General features: G+C 53.8%; 2 protein-coding genes across 4 annotated transcripts; one reads left to right on the forward strand and one right to left on the reverse strand.

Moving 5' to 3' along the window:
- Positions 1-733: 733 nt before the first annotated feature.
- Positions 734-13,335, forward strand: LOC309677867 (uncharacterized protein). 3 transcript variants are annotated; one of them, XM_082490765.1, is made up of 4 exons: positions 734-870; positions 9,371-10,417; positions 10,556-10,734; positions 12,629-13,335. In XM_082490765.1, the coding sequence occupies exons 2-4, from the start codon at positions 10,009-10,011 to the stop codon at positions 13,004-13,006; spliced, it is 966 nt and encodes a 321-aa protein (XP_082346891.1). In that variant the 5' UTR covers positions 734-870; positions 9,371-10,008; the 3' UTR covers positions 13,007-13,335. The 3 variants fall into 3 exon arrangements, with proteins under 3 accessions (XP_082346891.1, XP_082346892.1, XP_082346890.1); XM_082490766.1 differs by lacking the exon at positions 734-870 and adding an exon at positions 6,383-6,447; XM_082490764.1 differs by lacking the exon at positions 734-870 and having other exon boundaries at positions 9,132-10,417.
- Positions 13,336-14,504: 1,169 nt separating this feature from the next.
- LOC309677801 (uncharacterized protein) lies at positions 14,505-20,115 on the reverse strand (the record flags this gene model as incomplete). Its single annotated transcript, XM_082490695.1, has 6 exons — positions 19,688-20,115; positions 18,344-18,486; positions 17,327-17,440; positions 16,341-16,544; positions 15,543-15,636; positions 14,505-14,568 (listed from the first exon to the last, which is right to left on the reverse strand). Exons 1-6 carry the CDS (start codon positions 19,930-19,932, stop codon positions 14,505-14,507), a joined length of 864 nt encoding a protein of 287 aa, XP_082346821.1. The 5' UTR covers positions 19,933-20,115.
- Positions 20,116-20,604: the final 489 nt, after the last annotated feature.

Raw genomic sequence — 20,604 nt, forward strand, 5'->3', positions numbered from 1 at the left:
CTCATAATGGCTCTCATCTCTCCAGGGGTGGTCAGGTGAGTTCACTGAACCAGCAGAAAAATAATACTGCTGTGAAAAAAAAGAAGTTTCCTGCCAGTTCTCTCCCTGAAGCAGCTCCCTGCAGAGTTGTGAGCGGCAGGGACACCGTCCCCCCGGACAGTGGTAGCCAGGTGCTGAGGGGTCTGATCTCTCAGTGGCTGCTATCAGCTGGCAGGACTAAGCCTTAAGGCCAAGACTGAGCAAGAAGAGACATTTGAGCATCTCATTTGGGGGCACGAGCAAAGGTGAGAACAGGTCAGAGCGCGTGTCTGCTCCACTTTCAGAGCGAATGGTGCCACCGTCACCTTCTGCCCCATGCCAGCCGCTCAGCCTGGCACACGGCAGGCAACCATCACCGCTGTGGTCTTGCCCAAGGAGCTGGTGCTTCCAGGTCTGGATGGGACCTCTAGGGACGGCACCACACCGCTGCCTCCTGTGGGGTTTCTCCATCCTCTGACACAGGGGCTGCCGGCCACGTCTGAGCTGTGGTCTGGGATGGGATGGAGAGCAGGTCTGCACCCTGAGGCTGCGAAGGTGATGTGCCTCCTCATGGTCCTGGCGCAAGGCTGCCCTGAAAGAGTTAAGAGGAGGGCTCCTCCCTCCCAGTACATAAGTCTCCTCCTGGGTGACCTTCCCGGCAGCCTTTGCTGGCTCTGCCCCAACCAAACAAAGAGGGCAGGAGCTTTTCAAACAGCAGCCTCCCAAAAAGTTGGCTGCTGCAGAGCCGGGCTGTGCTGGGACCCTAGCTGGCCACGGCCACCGGAGGATGCAGCAGTGGCAGCAAGTTGGTGCCGTCGCCTGGGAGGATCCTGGCAGTCGTCTTTAGTCCCTGTACGTGGATGCTCTGCCTGTTCGCTGCTGTGCATTAAGCTGGTTTGGGTGCCGGGAGGGTGATGGGGAAGGATGGAGAGAAACTTCTCACAGCGGTAGTTTGACCGGGGTGCAAGCGGCAGGGAGGGGTGGCAGGAGGCCGGTGATGGTGAGCTCCTGTGGCCCACAGCCATCCTGCACTCCATGGGGCGCTGCTCTGGGTGGAGTGGACCGCTGCTGCTCGGCACGCAGACCAGGGACGCACTCGGAGTGGGGATGCAGAGGTCTGGTGCTGCGCTGAGACTCAGTGCCAGTGCTGGGAGTGGCGTGCCCGTTCTGAGATGCTGTCCTCCAGCCCCTACTGGAACTCAGAAACCCGCCTAGCAATTTTCCAGCAGAGGTGCAGATCCTCTTTAGAAATTGCCGGTGTGTCGACAGCTGGCTGGGTGGTGGATTTAAGGCAGCAAGCAATCACAAAGCTGCTCCAGCCAAGACAATGCAGATGAGCAGGAGAGGAAAGAACGGAGCTCCGTGAGTGCTGCTTTTGGATCTTGCCCCTGTGTTTTTCTGTCTCTTCGTTCCTGCACCTCCGGGTTGTTGATGAGAACAGTGCTATGTACTGCCATCTCTGCAGGTGGATGGTGGTTAGGACTAATTAGTCTAAATGCCACCTGAGGCTGAAAGTGCTTGTCCTGGGTGTTGCACTGTCTTGCAACCGGGTGCTTCATTTTTTGTTGGCTTTGGGTTGTGGAGCCGCTGTGGCGTGGTGGCGTGGCTACAGAGGGCTCTCCCTGAGCCCCAGAAGATGCAGGTGATCGGTGGGTTATTCTGCCAAGAGCAGCACTAAACCACTGGCGTTCGTTTATCGTGGTGAGGTGCCATATACCGGACATTACTTCGCACTTATAGGGACTGCGCTGCCCACAGCCTCTTGCTGCTGATGTTTTCCCTGTGCTGTAAGAGCTTTGGTCCATCTGCCCGTTCAGTCCATCTCTCCTTCTGCATCTGTGTTACGGGGAGGTTAGGCGTGTGTCTGGCTTCAGAGAACACAGTCTGTGTGGCTTCGTTAGAGGAATTACAGGATGGGGGATTTGTCTTCTAAGGGCTTGGAAACTTTTCATCCTAATGTGTAGTAACAGCCTCGGTTGTCTCTGCAGAGAGTTGAGATTAGCCCCAGTTTCCACTGGCTGCACCGTTGAGTAGCTATATAAATTTGGAACAGCAAAAGAGGAGATTTGTGGGGGTTCCTCTCTAATCTGCAGAAGGAGGTGAATTTAGCAGTTTAGCTGAAACACTTCTAGGTGAGTTGTCTTCAGCAGTAGTCTCTGAGCATCTGGCCTGGCATTTCTCGAGGTCTGAGGCTGATTCTTGCAGTGGACGCCAGCAGCTAGGCCATTGACAAGGTCAGGACTCTGGGGTTGTCTGCACTTTAATGTGCCCATGCATAAATTGCTATTTTGGGGCTCTTAGCCTGAAAACTATGCCATGATGCACCTTTTCTCTGTTTTTCTGCAACACTTACAAAGCATGCCCCGATGCTGTAGGAATATGCCTGCTCAATGTTACCCTTCCTCAAACGTCCTGGTTTCACCACAAGGAACAAATAACACATTATGCTCTGCAGTGATTTGTTTCCTCTTCAGGCACGTGAAGGACACTAGAAATTCAAGGTATGCTGGTGGTTTAGCCTTCGCAACTCTCTCTGCTGTAAGGGCTGCATCTTTGGAGAGCACACACTTAAAGCTGCAAAACACTTTCAAGAGAAGCTAACATTGACTGTACAGATAAAGGCAGGGCAGCGAGATACGTGGCATTTCTTGTTCTTGTCTGAATACTTAAGCACAGCTTGATGAGTTTGTTCAGTCCCAGCTCAGAGATGGATTTCTGAGCCTGGATGTGAAATCCAGCCTGTCCCTCTGCCCAAGGCCTTTCCAGGTGGTCCGTGGAAGCCTCTTGTTCCTTCAAGCTGTGGTACTGCAGTCATTAATATCAGGTTTGGACCTTCCAGTTCATTTCTTAATACAAATCTGACCTTTACCAGGTACAGCATCACAGCCATGCTAAATTTGTTAGACCACGAGATATGGCGTTGGCGTTGACCTATGGTTTTTGAGCTGTAGGAGAGCTGATCCAATGCAAAGCCTTTTTGTACAAAGCTATCCATCAGCGCGATTTTATACAGGGTCACTGCTTTGCACTGTGTGGCTTGGGACTCTTTGACCATTAGGGTGGATTTTCCTGTATTTCTGAAACTCCTCCTTTCCCCCCCTCAAACGTGAGGAACCAGTACTGTGTTTGTACTGTTGTTACCCTCTGCCCCTAAGCAATCCTGGTACTCACCACATAGACACGCTCCTATTTGTCCCACCACCTTGTCTTCACACCCTGTTCCCCAGTTAGCAGAAGGCTGTAGCAGCATTGGCTGGGTCCAAAAGCAAACTGTGTGGATCATCCTACTCACAATTGGTTTTGCAAACCCCAAGCTGTTAATTAAAGGAGCCTTGCAGAGACCCAACTTTCTTCAATTTGCACGTACTGCAAACCTTGAAGTAAAACCTTAAGGTTTTATATTTTCCATTTGAGGACCTAATTTTTAAAGTGTGGCCAGGCAGGGGGCTAGCTCCTCAACTGCTCTCAGATCAGAGCCTAAAGGAACTGGTCAGTTGCCAAAGGTGACTGAGCAAAATTAGGCCTGGGCTCTAAATAGCTCACTTCCAAATCCTGGGCCAGATGTACAACCCTTTCTTCTCTGCTGTTCTGATGGCTGAAGTACAAGTTGATTAAAAAGCTCTTTATGAGGTTACCCCTTCAGAGGGGGAGCCGGCACGGCTCAGGCAACAGCAGCACCGTCTAAAGTCAACTGACTTGTCTCCTTTTAATAAAACCTGCAACACAGCTGCTCCTTCACCAATTTTGCAAAGAAAATAGGGGCTCTGTAACATGGGGTAGAGCAGTCTGTATGGCTGGTAGCCGTCGATGTTGTTAGATAATGTTATTGCTTCCATGAGGCTTGACATAACCCACAAAGCAGCAACACCGGATAAAATTGCAGCCTGGGGGAAACAGCCAGTCTTCCCTGGCACAGATCTTCCTGCTTTGGCAACATTTCAGCGTAGGACACCTAACACTGTTAATCTTCCTCTGAGCTAAGTACCATTAAACCACATTGCCAGTTCTTTCTGATTACCTGTCTCCATGGAGCTAAGATTTCCCGGTCTGTTTGTACGGCACTGAAACTGTTGTCTAGGTGAAGAGCTAAGAACTATCCACGTCCCTTCAAAGCTGTGCCGGGCAGGCTCTGAAACAGGACCCCGAGGGCAAGAAACCAAGCAGAGCATTGCCATACCAGCTCGTCTTTCCTTTCCAGCATGGCTCACTGTAGTCAAAGCACTTTCCTCTGAGGGACGAGACGGAATCGGGCATTCCCCCAGCAGACTGGCCCCTTCCACAGCAGCTCTGCCTTCGCTCTACTTGAAAAGCTTCTTGCTCTCTTGGTTGCAAGAAGCCCTTTTCCATATCTGAATCAAGTGTAAACTAGCACTGTCCTCCTTGTGCTTCTGGAGGATGTTTTGAATATTTTTTTTCCCCTCTGAGCTGCTGCTGAGTGAAGAAGGACTCATCCTGCCAGCTTTTGCAGTGGCTATTTAGAATGCTGTGGGAAAGCAATAAAACCGATGAGGATGGATCAGTGTCCCTGCCCAGCTGCTTGCAGCTGCTCCAGCTTCCCAAAGGTGCGCTGGGGATCTGAGGAGGAGGGCTGGAAATCAGAGGCAAAGACAAGGGTGCGCAAGAGGACCTCGCCGAGCTGCTGCCAACCACAAAGCCCAGGGTGAAGGGCGGTCTGGCAGATTGGGCTTGTGGCTCCTTACAAGGTCCATGAGGATCAATTCCCTTTTGCTAAAACCTTCCCTTTCTTTATTTTTTGTGCTTTTGTGTAGCCTGGGGTGCCCTGTGCATCCGTTACGCATTAGTCAAACTGTTTCCCATCCTATGCCCTGGAACACTGTCCTTGCACTGTACAAAGGTGGTTCAAGTTGAAAGGAAAGGGATATACCCACATCTAACTGTACTTCATGGTCCTACATGGACCTTCTTAGGGCAGGAGTATTTTGCACTCTCTGCAGCACAGCAAGCTCTTGAGTCCAATGTGCATTGGGATGTTAACAACGTAGAGCGGCTGTTTTCAGTTGCTGAGACCAGACAGGATGAGCTGCCTCTTCTCGCTCTCCGTGGGTTGCAGCTTTTCCCTCTCCCACTCCTCCCCCTTCCCCGGTCACAGCCATTCTCAGCACCAACAGTTTTGTCTCACTGGTGAGACACATTGCTCCACCGTGGTATCTGCTACCCTTGTGGCTGTGCTGCTTCTGAAATGATAGACTGCAGCTTGTTGCTCTGGTTAAGTCCATCCATAGATAAATGCTGGCGTCTCTCTGAGGCTATTCCATCCCTGAGGGCCAGGCTGGCCGCTGGCGTGCTGGCGTGCAGCTCACCCAGACGACTTAAATAGCCATCGAGAAAACACAACCCCAGGGTAAAGCAGTTGCGTGATCGTGGCATGGCACTACTGCCTGTTGAAGACTCTGCAGGGATCTGATTCTTCCCTGTTTCGCCCCAGCATGAATTTTGGAAGAAGGTTTGCTTGCACCTCCCCAGGGCAAAAACTGCCCGCGTCCAGGAGCAGGCTCGCAGCTGTGACACAGAAGGGAGAAGTAAATCTTCCCGGACACAAGTCAGCGCTGTGGTCACACAGCCAATGTTGAACCCCTGGGGAGTCTGACATTCAAACCCCGGTAATGAGGGCTGCAGAAGGACTGGGGGAGAGACGGGCGGCGATGCAGCCGGTGGGTGTACGTGTGTGCCGGAAAGCAGGGCAGATCTGCCCCAGGGACCTGCAGGATGGACGCTGGGGAGCTCCGCTTCTTTGGGTCCAAGCCCAGCGTACAGAAACAAGCGGTGAAGAGGAAAAGCCAGCTGCTTGCCCTCAGGCTAATGGTTAGGTAACTTCATCTGGGTTGTAGGAAACTCGGATTCATGCTCTTCCTCCTTCTCAGACCTTAAATCCACTCTGCCCTGAAGGGAATTCTGGGGCATGCATGAGTGTTGCCTTCTTTTTCCTTCTCTCTTGATTCTATTCCACATTGTATATAATATTTTCTCGGCCAGAGAGCAGGAGAGCTAAGGAAATAATCCCGGTGGTGATAAGGTTGCTCCAGGCTCTGGTCTGTGTTTCTGTGGATATTACTGCGTGCAGAGTTATGGAATAGAAGCTTTACCAGGAGTGATGTCTGGTTAAAGGAGCTTTTCCAGCTACACGAAGTATACTTAAAGACTTTAGGCACTGCAAGGGTTCAGCAGCAGCTGAAGAAAGATCTGAAATTTGGACAGACGCCTAAACTGGCAGGCTGAAGCGAAATTCCTTTTGCAGGCCTGGCTGCAAAAACATGCAGCTGCTCACAGAAATGCGTGTGTCCAACTGGCTGGGTAAGGTCTCGCAAGTCAACCCACCGAAGGGCAAAACTTGGAGCCTGCGGTGCTGCGTGACAGCCCTCTCCGACTGTAGCCATAAGCCGAGTGTTCCAGTCACCGCGTCTTCACCCTGTGAGTACGCAAAACAAGGGGTCTGGGGGGGGGGGGAAGGACATTTGCAGACCCGTGAGGAACCACACCAAAGCTGTCATAGCTCACAGGGGAACGACATCATGTCCAGACAGGCATGACTGCAGAATCAGGGCTTGAAAAATGACTTGGGGCTGTGACTGGTGCACAAGGCGATAGCCAGGTGGGTGGTGGCAAGCTGCGTCGTCAGAACGGGGTTTTGTAGTGCTCACACAGGTCACAGCGCCTGCGCTGTGCACAGAGACCTCCGAGCCAAGCAGACTTTGTGGTGCTGCTCTGTTTTAGAAATAGCAAAGGCTGAGTCAGCTCAGATGACATTGTTCCAGGGACTTTCTGGAGGAGTTGAAACCTTTCCGTTTTCCCGATATCCACAGAAATGCAAAGGGGTAAAGGCAGAGAGTAAGCTCACGTGATTGCAGTGCTGTGAATTTGCTTCCACTGATGTGCTCCCTTTCCCTGTCCCCCTGCAAAGCCACCGCTTGAATTAACTTCTCCCGAGGGGCATAACAAACCTTCAGATGAACCACATCACCCCCAGCATGGCCCTGAGAAGTGAAGGGAACTCCGTCCCTATGGAAAATCACAGGGCTGGGAAAATCCCTGAATCTTTCCCTTTCATTGAATTGTTGGTTTTTTTTGGTTTTTTTTTGTTTTTTTTTTTTTCTTCTGCAAAAATTATTGGAGAGTAACAAACATCTTGTAGGCCAGGTGAGTGTAAAGGTCTCTTCTCTGTGAATGTGTAACTTGGGCCGCTGTGTTGCATAAGTTGCCTGCATGACACAGGCTGCAGCTCCATTGGGAAAATCACCCCTGGAGAGGGAGAAAGCGGAGAAGGTGATGGACTCAGCTGTGGAAATGGGGAGAATGTTTAGTACAGGAAAACTGCAAATTCGCAGCAGGACCTGGATAAACACAGGCGTAATTAGAGATGGAGCCAGACCCGCGCTGTCAGAGAGGCTGACTGTTCTGATCTTGGAGGAAATTGCTGGAATACTGTATTGTCTGGAGGGATGACCTGTTGCTTTCACTGGCAGCCCTTTTCTCCTACCCATGGTGTAAGCGAGCAGGATTTGAGCTGGATTTTGCCCTGCCCTTCTGCCTGCACTCGCCTCCAGCTCGCCAGCTGGACTCTGACCCACAGCCTGCTTTTTGGTGTCTTCTCTGAAATGGGTTTCCAGGTCTTAGTCTGTCTCTGATCAGTAAATACCTATTTTTAAAAAGCCCCACTGCAGAGACGAGTACTGTTCTTGAAGCATAAGGAGCCTGGATGAAGTGCCCTTGAGCTCTGGGGTGCTGATGCTATCTCCGTGGAGCTGCTGCTTGCAGCCATGTGCTGCTGGTGTGGAGCCATCCTGTGGAGCCATGCGCTGCGGCAAGGAGCCATCCTGGTCAAACTCCTCATCCCACTGCTCCTCCAGCAAATGTGGGAACACCCTGCATGGGGAATGCCGAGCTGACATGGGGTTAGCGGGTAAGGGATGGTCTGTGCCTCCCCTGAGCTGTCCCCGAGCCCGGGAGGGCAGGGCAGCAGGAGCTCTGCAGAGGGCTGGGGAAGGTCTGGAGGGGATGAGCGGGTGAGGAAGGAAAGAGCTGGGACCTGGGGATGGTACAAAGCGAGTCACGGCTTCAGTGAAGAGGGAGCTGGGGCAGATGCTTCATGGAGTCAGCACATCTCCAAGGCGCTCATCATCTCTCCTCCCGTGCGGAGGCTGGACGAAGGCTGCAGGCGTGGGGCGCTGGCCTTGCTGGCATTTATGTAAACTTTGTGTTTCTGTCACCAGCTGTTCAAATAGCTACACTGCTTTGCTTTTGCTCCAGTGTCCTCCGGCCATGTCTTGAAACGCTCTGGGAGGAGGGCAGAGCTTCTTGCCAGGGCCTGAACTCCCCGTACCAGCAGCCACACAAAGCTCAAGGTGGTGGTTTCCTTGTAGCATCTCCCCTTGGCATGGAGGAGGTTGGGTCTTTCTGACCTTTTCCTCTTGCTCTGCAATTGCAGTCTCTGCAGTGAGGGACATCTGTCTTCCAATACCCCAGCTCTTATCTGCAAGGTCCCTAACGCACATAGCAGGGCACGGGGAGGCCTTTGCATGTAAACAGATCTGGATCAAAGTACAATGTACATCTCTGGAGTTAAATGTCTCTCTCTTTTGCCACAGAAGAAGTAAAATGCAGAGGGGCACAACTCCTGCGTCGAATTTAGTGGCTCCATTTCTCCCTGTGGCTTTCTGTGGCTGATGTACAATAGTCTCTGTGCCTCTTTGGCCAACAAAACGCTTCCATTGTCCTTTTTAAGATCCACGTGTGCCTGGGGAAGTGGGGTTTGGAAAAGGTTCCTATATCACATCTGCTTGGCAGCAACCACTTGAGGTAGCCTCTATTATACATTGCTAATCCCAGAAGTGTTTTGCTGTCTTATGGGAATTCTTGGAGCCTATTTATTTTGGTGAGGCGAAACCCAAAAGTATGTCCTTTAGGCAGCGGTTGCAGCACCGACTGTCCAAGAACTGCCTGCAGATGAAGGAAGCTGATAAGAAGTGGAAAAAAACATCCACCATAGTTGTATACAGACATGCGTGTGTATGTACACACATATACAAGTATATCCCTGTGTAGGTGTATATACACACATATACACAACTCCAAGCACTGCCCATCCTGCCCTGGGGCCGGTCCCAACGTGTTGCTTTGCTCCAGGGTGTGACCCAGCAGCGTGGTCCCTGCTACGCCACCCATGCACACACGGTGAGTGTGACCATGTCCTGAGCCACCGTCCCCTGACTGACACCACCTGCCAGGGCTGTATGCATGGGGAGAAAGGGGAAGCACAGGAGGTACAGTCATTATATTTATACAAGTGCCTTCTTTACAACCGGTATATAAATGGTTGCTTTTTCTTCTCCCAAAGGTATGGGACAGTGTCATCTCCAGACCCAAAGTGCAGGCTCTGCAGCACCAACAGTTTCCATGCTGTAGCTGTCAACGTGGGCATCCCTGGTTCTGCTCGCCATAACCTTCCAGGCCACCACAGGGACACAAAGCTCCAGCAGGGACCTGCCAGCCTCGCGTGATGGACCAGGACTCGCACTGAGCTCCCCGGGATGCTGAGCTGCTGCTCAGGACCCTGACTGCTCCTCATTCCTCACTGTGCTGCTGGCAGTGGGGAATCCATGTTCAGTTTGGGGCACAGAGCAGAGCTGAGCCTGTTAATATCCTCTGTGCCCTTAGCGGACCGGGGCACCAGGTTGGACTCCCTGCTCTGAGGGGGCTCCGTGTGAGCAAGGGACGGGTTTTGGGCTGTCCCTAGTCACTCTGGTGGGAAGAGCTGCCTCCTTCCTCCTCTCCAGCTGGGAACTGGGTCACTGCTGGAAGCTGGGGATGGCGTCGCATGGACCCATGGCCGGAGCCGGCAACCTGGCAGCAGAGCACTAGCCGAGCCCGAACACCATCGCGGGGCTTAGTGCTGCCCGGGGGACTGCTGGCGTCCCCGCAGCGGCTGTGCTCTGGGCATGTAGGTGCTGGGCGCAAGGAGGGGTGCCGGGAGCAATGGGCCGGCTGGACGACCATGCCAAGAGGAGGATCGTGGAGCTGCGCAGGGCCGGACTGAGCTTCCGCAAGATCAAGAAGGTGCTGGAGCTGGATGACATTCGGGTGACGCCGCAGGCCGTGTACCTCTTCCTCAAGCGGAAGAGTGTGGAGCCGGGGTTGGCAGCAGGTGGTTGGGACGGGGACCAGCCCTGGCCACCGCCGCAGGGGCGCGAGGCTGAGCCACCCAAGCCGCCGGGTGCCCGGCCCCCCGCAATGCCTGGCGTGGTCCCTGCAGGCAGCCGGGCACCTTGCCCTGCTGGTGGCCAGGACACCAAGGAGGGCATCCAGATCGTGAGTGTGGCCTCGCTCTGCAAGGACAGCGGGCAGCTTGGGGAGAACCTGCCCATGGGACTGCTCCCCGGGAACGGTAAGGCCTGGCTCCCCACGGTGGCAGTTGCCACCATGGCCAACCCCTGGCAGTGCTAGTCATGGAAAGGGCTCCCTGTTCCCTGCTGGGAGCCCACAAGGGCCTCCTTTCAAGATATTTCTCTCTCTGTCCCTGCAGGCGATGATGGCTCCACAGGTGTCCCCTCGGCTCTAGGGAGCTGCCCCCCTCCAGGGGTTCCAGCCACCCCCCTGCAGCCCCTGCCCAGCCGAGGGCGGCTGGCCGCACCCCCCGCCAGGAACCCAGCCCTGATGGTGAAGAAGAAGATCGTGGACAGGGCTATCCTCCTGCAGAAAAAGGTAGGATGCCAGGCGGCACGGTGGGATGGGAGAGCCTGTCTGCTCCGGCCGGGAGCCAGTGCAGTGCTGCCTGCCGGGACGCCCCCACGCAGCACCTTGCGGCATCCAACCCATGCAGATGGGGCAGGCCACTGGGGACAAAGAGCTCCTGAAATGACCCCCCTGACCTCTGCTGACTGCACGCCGGAGCGATGCTTGACCCTGGCACTTGGTTAGCTTGTCTGGGAAGCCCCCCTGTCCGCTGGGTGCATGGGGCGTGCTGCCCACCTGCCTGCAGCCAGCACTCACTGCTGCCCTTGGGCAATGCTGGCCACGGTGTTGCCTGTTTCTGCCAGCATTGGCCTCCAACCTGCAGCTCACAGACCCCTTGTTTAAGGCTTGGTTTCAGTACCGGTTCAGGAGGTTCCCCAAGCCACCATGAGGACACCAGCAGCTGAGTGGCTTGGTGCCACAGCAGGAGATGAAGGGCTGTGGCAGACCAGGATGGGGTGACACAGCCAGGATGGCCGCTCTCTGGGACACGTCCAGTCGCTGTAATCCCTAATGCGTACACACCCGCCTTGCCATGCCACGAGACCCTCAGGCCATGGCCATGCATGTGTTGTCCCAGAAGGTCCACATCCCTGCAGCCCTCCCACCTGCCACAGTGGCCATGCAGCGGCTGGCCAGGTCCATGGCCAAGCTCAGCTCTGCTGGCAGCTGCAGCGAGCCACAGGGCAAACATAAGTGACCCAGCAGTGCCAGGACCAACCCCGGGTAGGCAGCCAGTAGGGCAACATAGCCATGGGGCTGCTCCAGTGCCCAGGGCTTACCCCTTCAGAGCAGGCCCTGACCTCCAGAGACTTCAGTGATGCCCCACGGAGGATGGTAGGACTCGTGACATTTGCCTTTCTTGTCGTGGCATCCTGGGTACACAACACAGCCATGAGTCAGGCTGAGCTGTCATCCACGGCCCTGTCTCTGTTCAGACACAGCAAATGCCTTCTACTATCCACTCAGGTGTTTGCCAAGAGCCCTTGCCAGCTGCTTGAGAGGACACAGGTTGTTCAATGCCTTTCCCAGGAGAAAGGCTCCCATGAGGTTCAAAACCAGCACGTGATCCCTCTCAGGGAGCAGGACAGCCCTTTGCTTCAGGGTGCAGTACAAGAAACGGGGGTGGGACTGGAAAGAAAAAGCCAGGCTATGCTATTTCTGTCCCTGCAGAGAGCAAACACAGGCTGGGCATCAGCACGGGCAGCTCGGCTGACATCCAGGAGCATCCACCACCAGGTGCCTTAAGCACGTACTGACAGTATGCAGGGCAGCGTGGTGTTCCTGCCGAGCAATGGTGTAGGGGCTGGGTGGGGATGAAGTGCAACTCAGAGCATGGTGAGGTCCACAGGTCTGCAACAAGGCGATGGCTTTCTCTCATGCCTTGTAGAATCATAGAATACCAGGTGGGAAGGGACCTCAGGGATCATCTGGTCTAACCTTTCTTGGCAAAAGCACGGTGCTGACAAGATGGCCCAGACAAACCTTACATTGTCCAATGTTGGAGAATCCACCACTTCCCTGGGGAGGTTACTCCAATGCTGATTGTTCTCACCGTGAAAAACATTCCCCTTGTTTCCAATTGGAATCTCCCCAGGAGTAACTTGTACCCATCGCCCCTCATCTTTTCCATATGACTCCTTATAAAAAGGGAGTCTCCATCCTCTTTGTAGCCACTCTTTAAATACAGGAATGTGGTGTTAAGGTGTCCCTTAAGCCTTCCGTTCTCAAGGCTGAACAAACCAAATTATCTCAGCCTTTCTTGTAGCTAAGTGCAGAATAAATCCTTCTCTTGCTCATCGCCATTAAAGGAGCAGCTGGTAATGCTTCACCTTCCCTACTCTCCTGCCTCCCATTATTCCAGCTCAAAGACGCCAGCACTCAGACTGCCCTCCCGAACCCTGCAAGTCCTGGAACTCAAAACCTTGCTTGGGGTGGACCAGTGCTTACGCCTGCTCCCAGCTCCCATGCCATTGCTGAAAAGCTGGATGCTGTACAGACGGAGATCCAGAAGCTGAGCCAGGCTCTGCAGGTGGTGCTGGAGAGGCAATGCCGCCTGGAGCGCCAGCAGGAGCACCAGCAGCGGCTGCAGCAGGAGGTGCTGATGACACTGCAGCAGCTCAGCTCCACCGTGAGCCACGGCGCCGTGCCAGCGAACCAGCCCTGCGTCCCCTTCAGCAGCATGGCCGAGCCCTCGCCCACCGTGCCAAACTTCAGCCAGTTCAAGATGGAGCTCATCTGACCTCACGCGACGCCAGCGCGCTCTAGCAGCGCTGCGCTGACGGCAGGATGAAGTCGTGAAGAAGAACCACCTCTCAAGGCTGTGGCAGCTGCCTAAGGATTGTGTGGAGCACCCAGCGGAGAAGGTGACTGGTGCCTCATGTTTTCAGCCCTCTTGGCAGAAAGGGGCTGCCTGGCACAAGGGGCAGGGCAATGGCCTTGCTTCTCCTGTGCTGCCCATCCTGGCTGACGCTGGAGCTGGCTGGTGGCCCACGGACTTCAGCAGTGCAGGCTGGCTGCCTGCAAGTAGAAGGCACAACTAAGAGAGAGACACAGCAGGGAGGTGAGTCTCAAAGAAAATGCAAGGCTTCCTGTCACGAGGGTCAGTGCCGTGACGATCAATCACAGAAACGCTTTGTGCCCTCTTTCAGCAGAGCCCTGTTCAGTAAAAATCTCTATACGCCATGGTTCAGAAACAGTGTGGGACCTCTTTCTTCCTTGTACCTACCCCTAGCCCCACCAGTGAACAGGTTGGATCTTCCTTGGCTGCTGCCACCATGCTTGGAGCTGCTCAGGGTGCTCTAACCCATGAGGTGAGGCACCGGCTCCACACATGAAGGATGCTACCGGAGGCCTGGCATCAGCCGCCACGCCATTAGGGGTATATCACGCTTGTGTAGGAAACAACTTTCTACCGAGCAGATTCCACCTAGGTCACCCTCCTCACCCCAAAATCTCAACAGATGTGGAGTCTGGCCCTCTGCCTGGCCAGGACACGGGCAGGACCATACGAGAAAGTGTTGCACCTGGGCACGAGCTGGGTATTTGTCTCTCTTCTAACCCCTTTTTCCAGGCAGGACGTCCTCCTGGTTGTGGTCCCCAGCAGCAAGGGCTGTCCCCAGTGCAGGCTGCCGCTGGTGCAGAGCTGCTCAAGCAGAGAGGGGCAGGATGCTGAGAACCTCCTTGCCTGGACAAAGGCTCAAGGGAGGCTGATGTACGGCAGCAGTGGAGTCCAGAGGGACTACAAACTGGACTGGCCTGCCGGGTGGAAAGGTCTGCTGGGAGGTGGCCTTGGTTCATCACCCAGCAGTGAATCTGGAGAGGAGACAGAGTATGTCCTTCCTCTGCACCAGCCAAGCAGGCTTCTTTCTGGCCAGCACACTTAGAAGAAGTCTAGAAGTCCCCAGCCTAGAAGAAGTCCCCAGCCTGTTTCTTTGAATTCCTTTAGTCTGACGTCAAAATTCAGAAGTGTAAAAATAATTCAGGTATTTGTATACACACACACACATATACACAGAGCTGTATACACACGCACAGATACATACATACACACAGAGCTGTATACACACACACAGACACACACACACAGACACACACACACACACACACACCTGGGCATTTTGCAGGTCCTTACAGCAACCCCGGTAGACGGAGGAGCTGGACAACCAGTCTGCCCCTCAGAGACACGTGCCTGGCCCCAGTGCTGTTAGACCCTGTCCATGCCGTGGTGCCCGGGAGCATTAGAAGTCTGCTGCAATCTCCCCGCGGTCATTCATTTCGATGTTGGTGTAATTTGGGGGATGTCTGAAAAGCAACAGCCAAAAAACAACGCAAGGTGAGTCTCTTTTGCACAAGGCAGCTAATCTGCATCTCATCTTTGCGCTTAAAATGAAGTGGCTGGATGACCAGCCTTCAGCAGGCACAGAGTTTACTGAGGTCTCTGTTAATGTTTTGGGGAAAAACAGGAGCAGAACACCTGCCATCACCTGGCACATGTACATCAACTTCAAACCACCTTGGTTTCTGAAAGAGATTCCTAAACCTTACTTACAATTTATTTTTTTAATAATTCCTTTAAAACAGAACATACAGAGTTTTCTGTTCCTCGAATGTATTTTAAGAACTTTCCTTATTTCTAACACGCGCACACAAGCCCTCTATCCAGTGATGAAAGAAGATCAGTAAAAATTCATGGAAATAAATCCCCGGGGCTGGTTAAATAACCCATCCACTCTAACATTTATTCCAGACAAACGTACAGCCTGAGCGTTAAGCTGCTGTTTGCCTGCTGACACCATTAGGGAACGCCAAGTCATTACTTAAAGTGGTGTCATGTTATAATGTGGAAGCTGTTTCCCATCAAGGTAATCCTAAACTGTCCGTTGCTTCCACCCTGCTCTACGGAAGAGCTCTTCCCCGCGGCCAAAGCATCATCTCACTGCCCCTTGCGTGCCACGAGCCTTCAGCCCTCTGCTCTCCCACCACAGCACGTTGTAAGATCGGTGGCTTTTACACTGTGCCCTCTGACATGCCTAGCATTATCCATGGTTTTATTGGTGGTTATCTGAACCTGCTGCAGAACCTGGGGTCTGCCACATCAAAAGCAAAGGGGCTTTGCTGCAAAAATGAGGAGCAACTTATTGGAGTGTTTGGATGCAGCATCGGAATGTAGGCGTTCACCCGAGTGAAGGAGCAGGTCCCTGCGCAGCGATTAGAGAGGAAGCACTGGGGAAAGAGAGGGTGAGAGATGCAAGGCAGATGGGAAGGTGGCTTCTCACCTTTTGATGAAATAAAATGCCAGGCTGACCAACAAGAACATGAGCAGGAGAGATCCCACGACAAACAAGGCGATTTCCCAGCCCTGGAAGGAAGCTGAGGGTGCAAAGGGAGAGATGGATCATTGTAGCCATGACCTTTCCCAGCACAGGCTGCCACCAGGAGGTCACAGAATCAGAGAGTCACAGAATGGGTTGGGTTGGGTTGGAAAAGACCTTTAAAGATCATTTAGTCCACCACCCCGCCATGGGCAGGCACATCTTTCACCAGATCAGGTTGCACAAAGCCCCATCCAACCTGACCTTGAACACTTCCAGTGATGAGGCACCCACAACTTCCCTGGGCAACAACCGACTGGGCAGTCACAGCCTCCTGATCTGGAGCACCACTCTTCCACCCCCCTGGCTGCATCCCCCACAGCGTGCCGACTCTGGCTGGCTCCAGCCTAGCTACCAGCTGCTGGTGCGAGCAATTGGCCTTCTGGGCTGTATGTCCAACAGCTCCGTAAGTAATGGGCTCCCCAGTGAAGCTCAGAGAAGATTTAGACACCCAAACTTCCAGTGGTATTGGCGTGATAGGGCTGACTACCCCATCACGCTGGAGGAACTGACCATCGTTACCTCTCTCGTAATGACCCACCAATTTCTAGAAGGCAGCTGTGTTTGGGAAGCATCATCAGAGGTCCCTGGTGGCTTGCCCTGCATTGCCCCTCTCACGTGGAGACATGGCTTGACCCTGGTGCCGGCCCCGCTCGCTGTGCTGGAAGCAGATCACTGTGCTTAGCTTCACCTCCTACTCACCACCGCTGTGCGACACAGACAGTGTATTTTTGGGGGCGACACACTCGGGACTGGTTTTCAGCACTCTCCCGTCCACGGAGAAGGGATGGGGGCTGGCCATGAAGCCCTGGTGCCAGGTCTTGATGGACTGCTGCTGCTCTGGCTGCCGAGCCCACACCTGGCCCCAGACCTTCACCAGGGAGCCCACGCAGGTCAGGTTCAGCTCTGTGGAGAAACAACAGCATGTCTTGGGTGGTCAGAAACCCTCCGGCTGTTCAGGAACACATTGCTCCCATGAATTCATGCCCTGCTCCAGGAATACCCTCCTGCTCCCATGCTTCACCCCACCGCTCCGAAATCACCCTGCCATGCTGTATTGCAGGTAACGAGCACACGCTCAACCTTTCTTTCGGTGACAGAAGGGACTTGGAGTTGTCCACCCAACCCAGCAGAATACTTTGTTCTACGTGCCATAACTTCACAATCTCTACCCACTGGTGAGAGTTGTCTGAAATTGTTCAAAGGGTCAGAAAGGTTTTTGGGCAATGGAGGCAAAGCATAGCTGTGGAGCCTTCATTTCCTTACAAAATAAGCCAAAAAACGGGAAATAATTCTTCCCATCCCTCAAAAACTGTAGGTCCCTAAGACTTCCAAGTACTTAAGACTTATCAGAGTTGAGAACCAGAGTCCTCTAGAGTGCAAATAGCTTTTTGCTTTGTGGGTTTAGTATATTCAGTGTGTCTGCCAGACATCTCAAGGCATCATCAGGGACTCCCATTCCTCACGGTCCCTCTAGCTTGCCCTTCCTCCGGTGAGCAGCCCGTATCAGGCTCTCTCCTGCTCTCCTCACTGAAATCCCTCGTACCCGCCACTGCTCCTCCAGGTCCCCTCACTCAAGTGCAAGTCTGCAAGTTTGTCTTGAGAAGGGACCATCCTGATGACAAGCAGCTGTGGATGGGTGAGGGAGGAGGACACTGTGAACCAGGCAAGCGGAGCGGGTCACCAACCTTGCAGGTAGAGTTCAGAGACTCCGCAGGAGCACTTCTCCTCTAGGGAGCTCACCAAGACCTTTCCCAAGCTCTCCAGCATCCTCCTGTGGTGCAGGGTCCACATGGAACAGTCTAGAGGAAAAGAAGACGTAGTTTTCTGAGTGCAGCTCGGGGCTGTTAATAAGCCCCCAGCTGTGTGCCCCTTCCAAAACACTTGGCTTCATGCCTGAGCTCAGGAGCAAAGCTCCTCCACGCTCTGCGAGATCCCATCCTCCTCTGTCCCCCTCCTGCAGGGTGAGTCTTCACTTCTGGCCTTCTACCACCACATATGCCAGCTTCACTCCTTCACCAGCCTCCCAGGGGAGTAGGGAAGTGGCATGCCCCACGTGTCCCACCACACAGGTCAGTACAGAGTGGTCGGTGGTACTGGGAGAGAAAGAAGAGGTCCACTGCCTGCCCCTCTCAGGAGGCTGGAGGAGGAAGAACAACCTCCATTTCACTTTACCCAGATCTTGACTGCCACAAGCTGATCCTTCCATGGCCTTTGCAGGAGCTGGAGACCCCACTGTGCTTTTGGTTGCTGGCTCTGGAGTCAGGATTGAGCCACACCGCTTTGTTCCCGTGGATGGGCTGAGACAGGAGGGTTTGCTGGCGGTGTCCCTGACCATGCCCCTGCCACCATGAGAGATCTGGGGGGTGGGGGGTTCCTGCCATTGCTGCAAATCTAACACTGCAGAAAGGAATCCCAAGAGCAAGGCTCAGCCCTGCCTGAGCAGAGACGTCTCAAATCAAATATGTGGCCACCTTCATACAAGCAGACGCTGAAGCTGTGAGAGAGGCTGCCCTAGTGGGATGGCGCCATCACATCAACACATGGGTGTCTGCATCAGCTCTCCCCCAGCACTTCCCCTTTCACGACTGGGAGGCAGCAGGGTCCCCGCCAGCATCCCACTCCCATGCCATGGGGTCAGCCTCCCGTCCCCCCCAACCCAGCCCTCCCACCCCGCACCACTGGGGGCACCCGTCTCCACTCACTGGGTGTCAGAAGGCAGAGGTGGAGATCCACCGCGAAGGTGTCCTGGGGACAGCTGTTCTGCAGACCAGGGGTAGGGTCCGAGATGGCAAACTGCAGCTCTGCACTGGCATTGCCACAGGTGCAACGGCTCAGGGACACGGGCCTGTCCCCAGAAGAGGAGTCAGAGCTCACCAACACATCACACACATTTCTTCCCACCTCCAACCACAAACCCCTCCCGGGTCCCAGTTCCTCGTGCTGTTGGGGATGATGGAGAGTTTGCTGGAGCTGGAGCTGAAATCAACTCACAGAGCCATCACAGAGATGGGTTCAGCCAACCCCACCAGTTGGAGAAGACCTGGGCTTGGACAGAGCAAACCTGTTGGATCTGACTGGCTTCTGTAAGGAGCAAGATTGCTGCCTTGTTACAGCCAGCCTCCCAAAATTAAGAGTTTGTCCTCCAGGATAAGGAGTATTCCAAGCTACACAATATCTGCCCCTGCATTTCTCTAGCCTATTGCTTCCCTCCCCACACCAGGGCTTAGAAACTTGGTCACGGTGTGAGGAACCAGCTTTTCTAGACACGTTCGTTCAGAGCTGGACTGACAGGGTCAGCCCATGTAAGCTCTCCCACCAAACCTCTGCCCCGACCTTGTGAATAACCACCCCGCCGAGGTTTCAGCACAGTGTTTCAGCCAGACAGAAGCTGGAGATCTGTTTCCTGGGAAAACCACGCACGTGGGGCTGCACTCCGTGCACGCGCACTTGTAGGGGAGGCTACGAATGCAGAACCTCCTGTGACACCAAATGGGACAGGGGAGCAGAGGACTTGCGGAGGATGGATTTAATTAACAATGGGGATCTGGTGGACAGGAGGAACTCTGACAGTATTCCCACCACGAGAAAGGCTCAGCCCTATTTTTATTGAGTCCACCTAGGAGCAAAAGGGATGTCAGGTTTTGTTTGGTTCTGCTGCTCACAGGGCTATTCTTTTTTGTTTGGTTTGTTGTTTGGTGTTTTGGTTTTTTTTGTTTTTTTTTTTTTTTTTAAAGAAAAAGTTTGGCAAAGAAGCATGTGCAGCTGCTATCTGTAAAGGCTGCATTCCTTCATGTGACACCATACTCATCCCTCGGGGGAAGCAAGTTAAGCGAGCAGTGGAGGAACAAAGTTCAATTCCCTACGCCAAGGGTGGGGAAATGTTTTCCACTGCAATGTGCTACCCACCTCCCTGTTTGTCACCACAGCACCGGTGAACACGTTCAGCCATACAGGACACAGGACAAGGCAACAAGCTCAGTGGCACGCCAGCCGGAGGCCCTGGGTGCAGGGAACCCAAAGGCATTTTCCCAGAGAAGCAACCTCACCTGTCATACTTGCAGGGCACAGCATAAGATGGTCCGAGGAAGTCCAAGTGTCCTCCAGCTGTGTTGGGCTCACATGTGTAAACTACGGCATCCACCAAGTTCTCTAATGTTGCCTTTGTGCCACCAGGAATCAGGCTGGTGCTGTACACAGCAATAGCGCTGGAGCCTTCGCTAGCAGCAGAGGTGTCCTTGAAAGTCAGGTTTGTCCCATCTGGAAAGGCCAGGGGAATAAGTAGGGTGAACATCTAGATAGTGTTAGGCTGAGCCTTGAGCCTGAGAGGACAAGCTGGTAACAAGGAGAACTCCAAGAACAGAAAGCGAAGACAAAATAATGGTGGTGACTGAGGCCAAATAAAGCTGTAAAGAAGCAACTGCTCGCTGTGGACACAGGTTTCCAAACAGATCAAGGTTCCTCTGAGATGCAGAGTCCTCTTCACGCAGCTGAGCCAGAATTTAAGGTGAACAAAAACCAAATCAAGACAAACAAATGTGCTGAGGAAACACCACCTCAGGACCAGGAGGAGGCAGCAGCACTGCAGGGCTCAGTGAGCATCAGTGAACATGGCATCAGTGAACAACCCGACGGTCCTGGTGGACCCTGCTTCTCCTGAAAGCCCCCTTGTCCTGGTACTGGCAGGCAGAGCCTTCAGTGCTCCCGGTCCTTCTTCCCTGCACGGGGCATGGAGGAGGATTAAGCACGTTCTCTGCTGAAGTGTTGATGGAAGAGCCCAGGCAGAACAAAGAGAGAAAAAACAGGAATAAAGGACAGGAAAGACAAGGAAGAGTTGTTCCCCACGCCATGCACCCTCCTCCATCCCTTGCCTCAAAGCTGCTCAACCACCTGCCCATTTGTTTGAAGACAGACCACATGCCAGGTCCGTGCCATCAGCCTCACCATGCCCATGCCCTCCGTCCAG

Source organism: Vanellus vanellus (assembly GCF_965231255.1).
Source record: "Vanellus vanellus genome assembly, chromosome: 14".
Lineage (NCBI taxonomy): Eukaryota > Metazoa > Chordata > Aves > Charadriiformes > Charadriidae > Vanellus > Vanellus vanellus.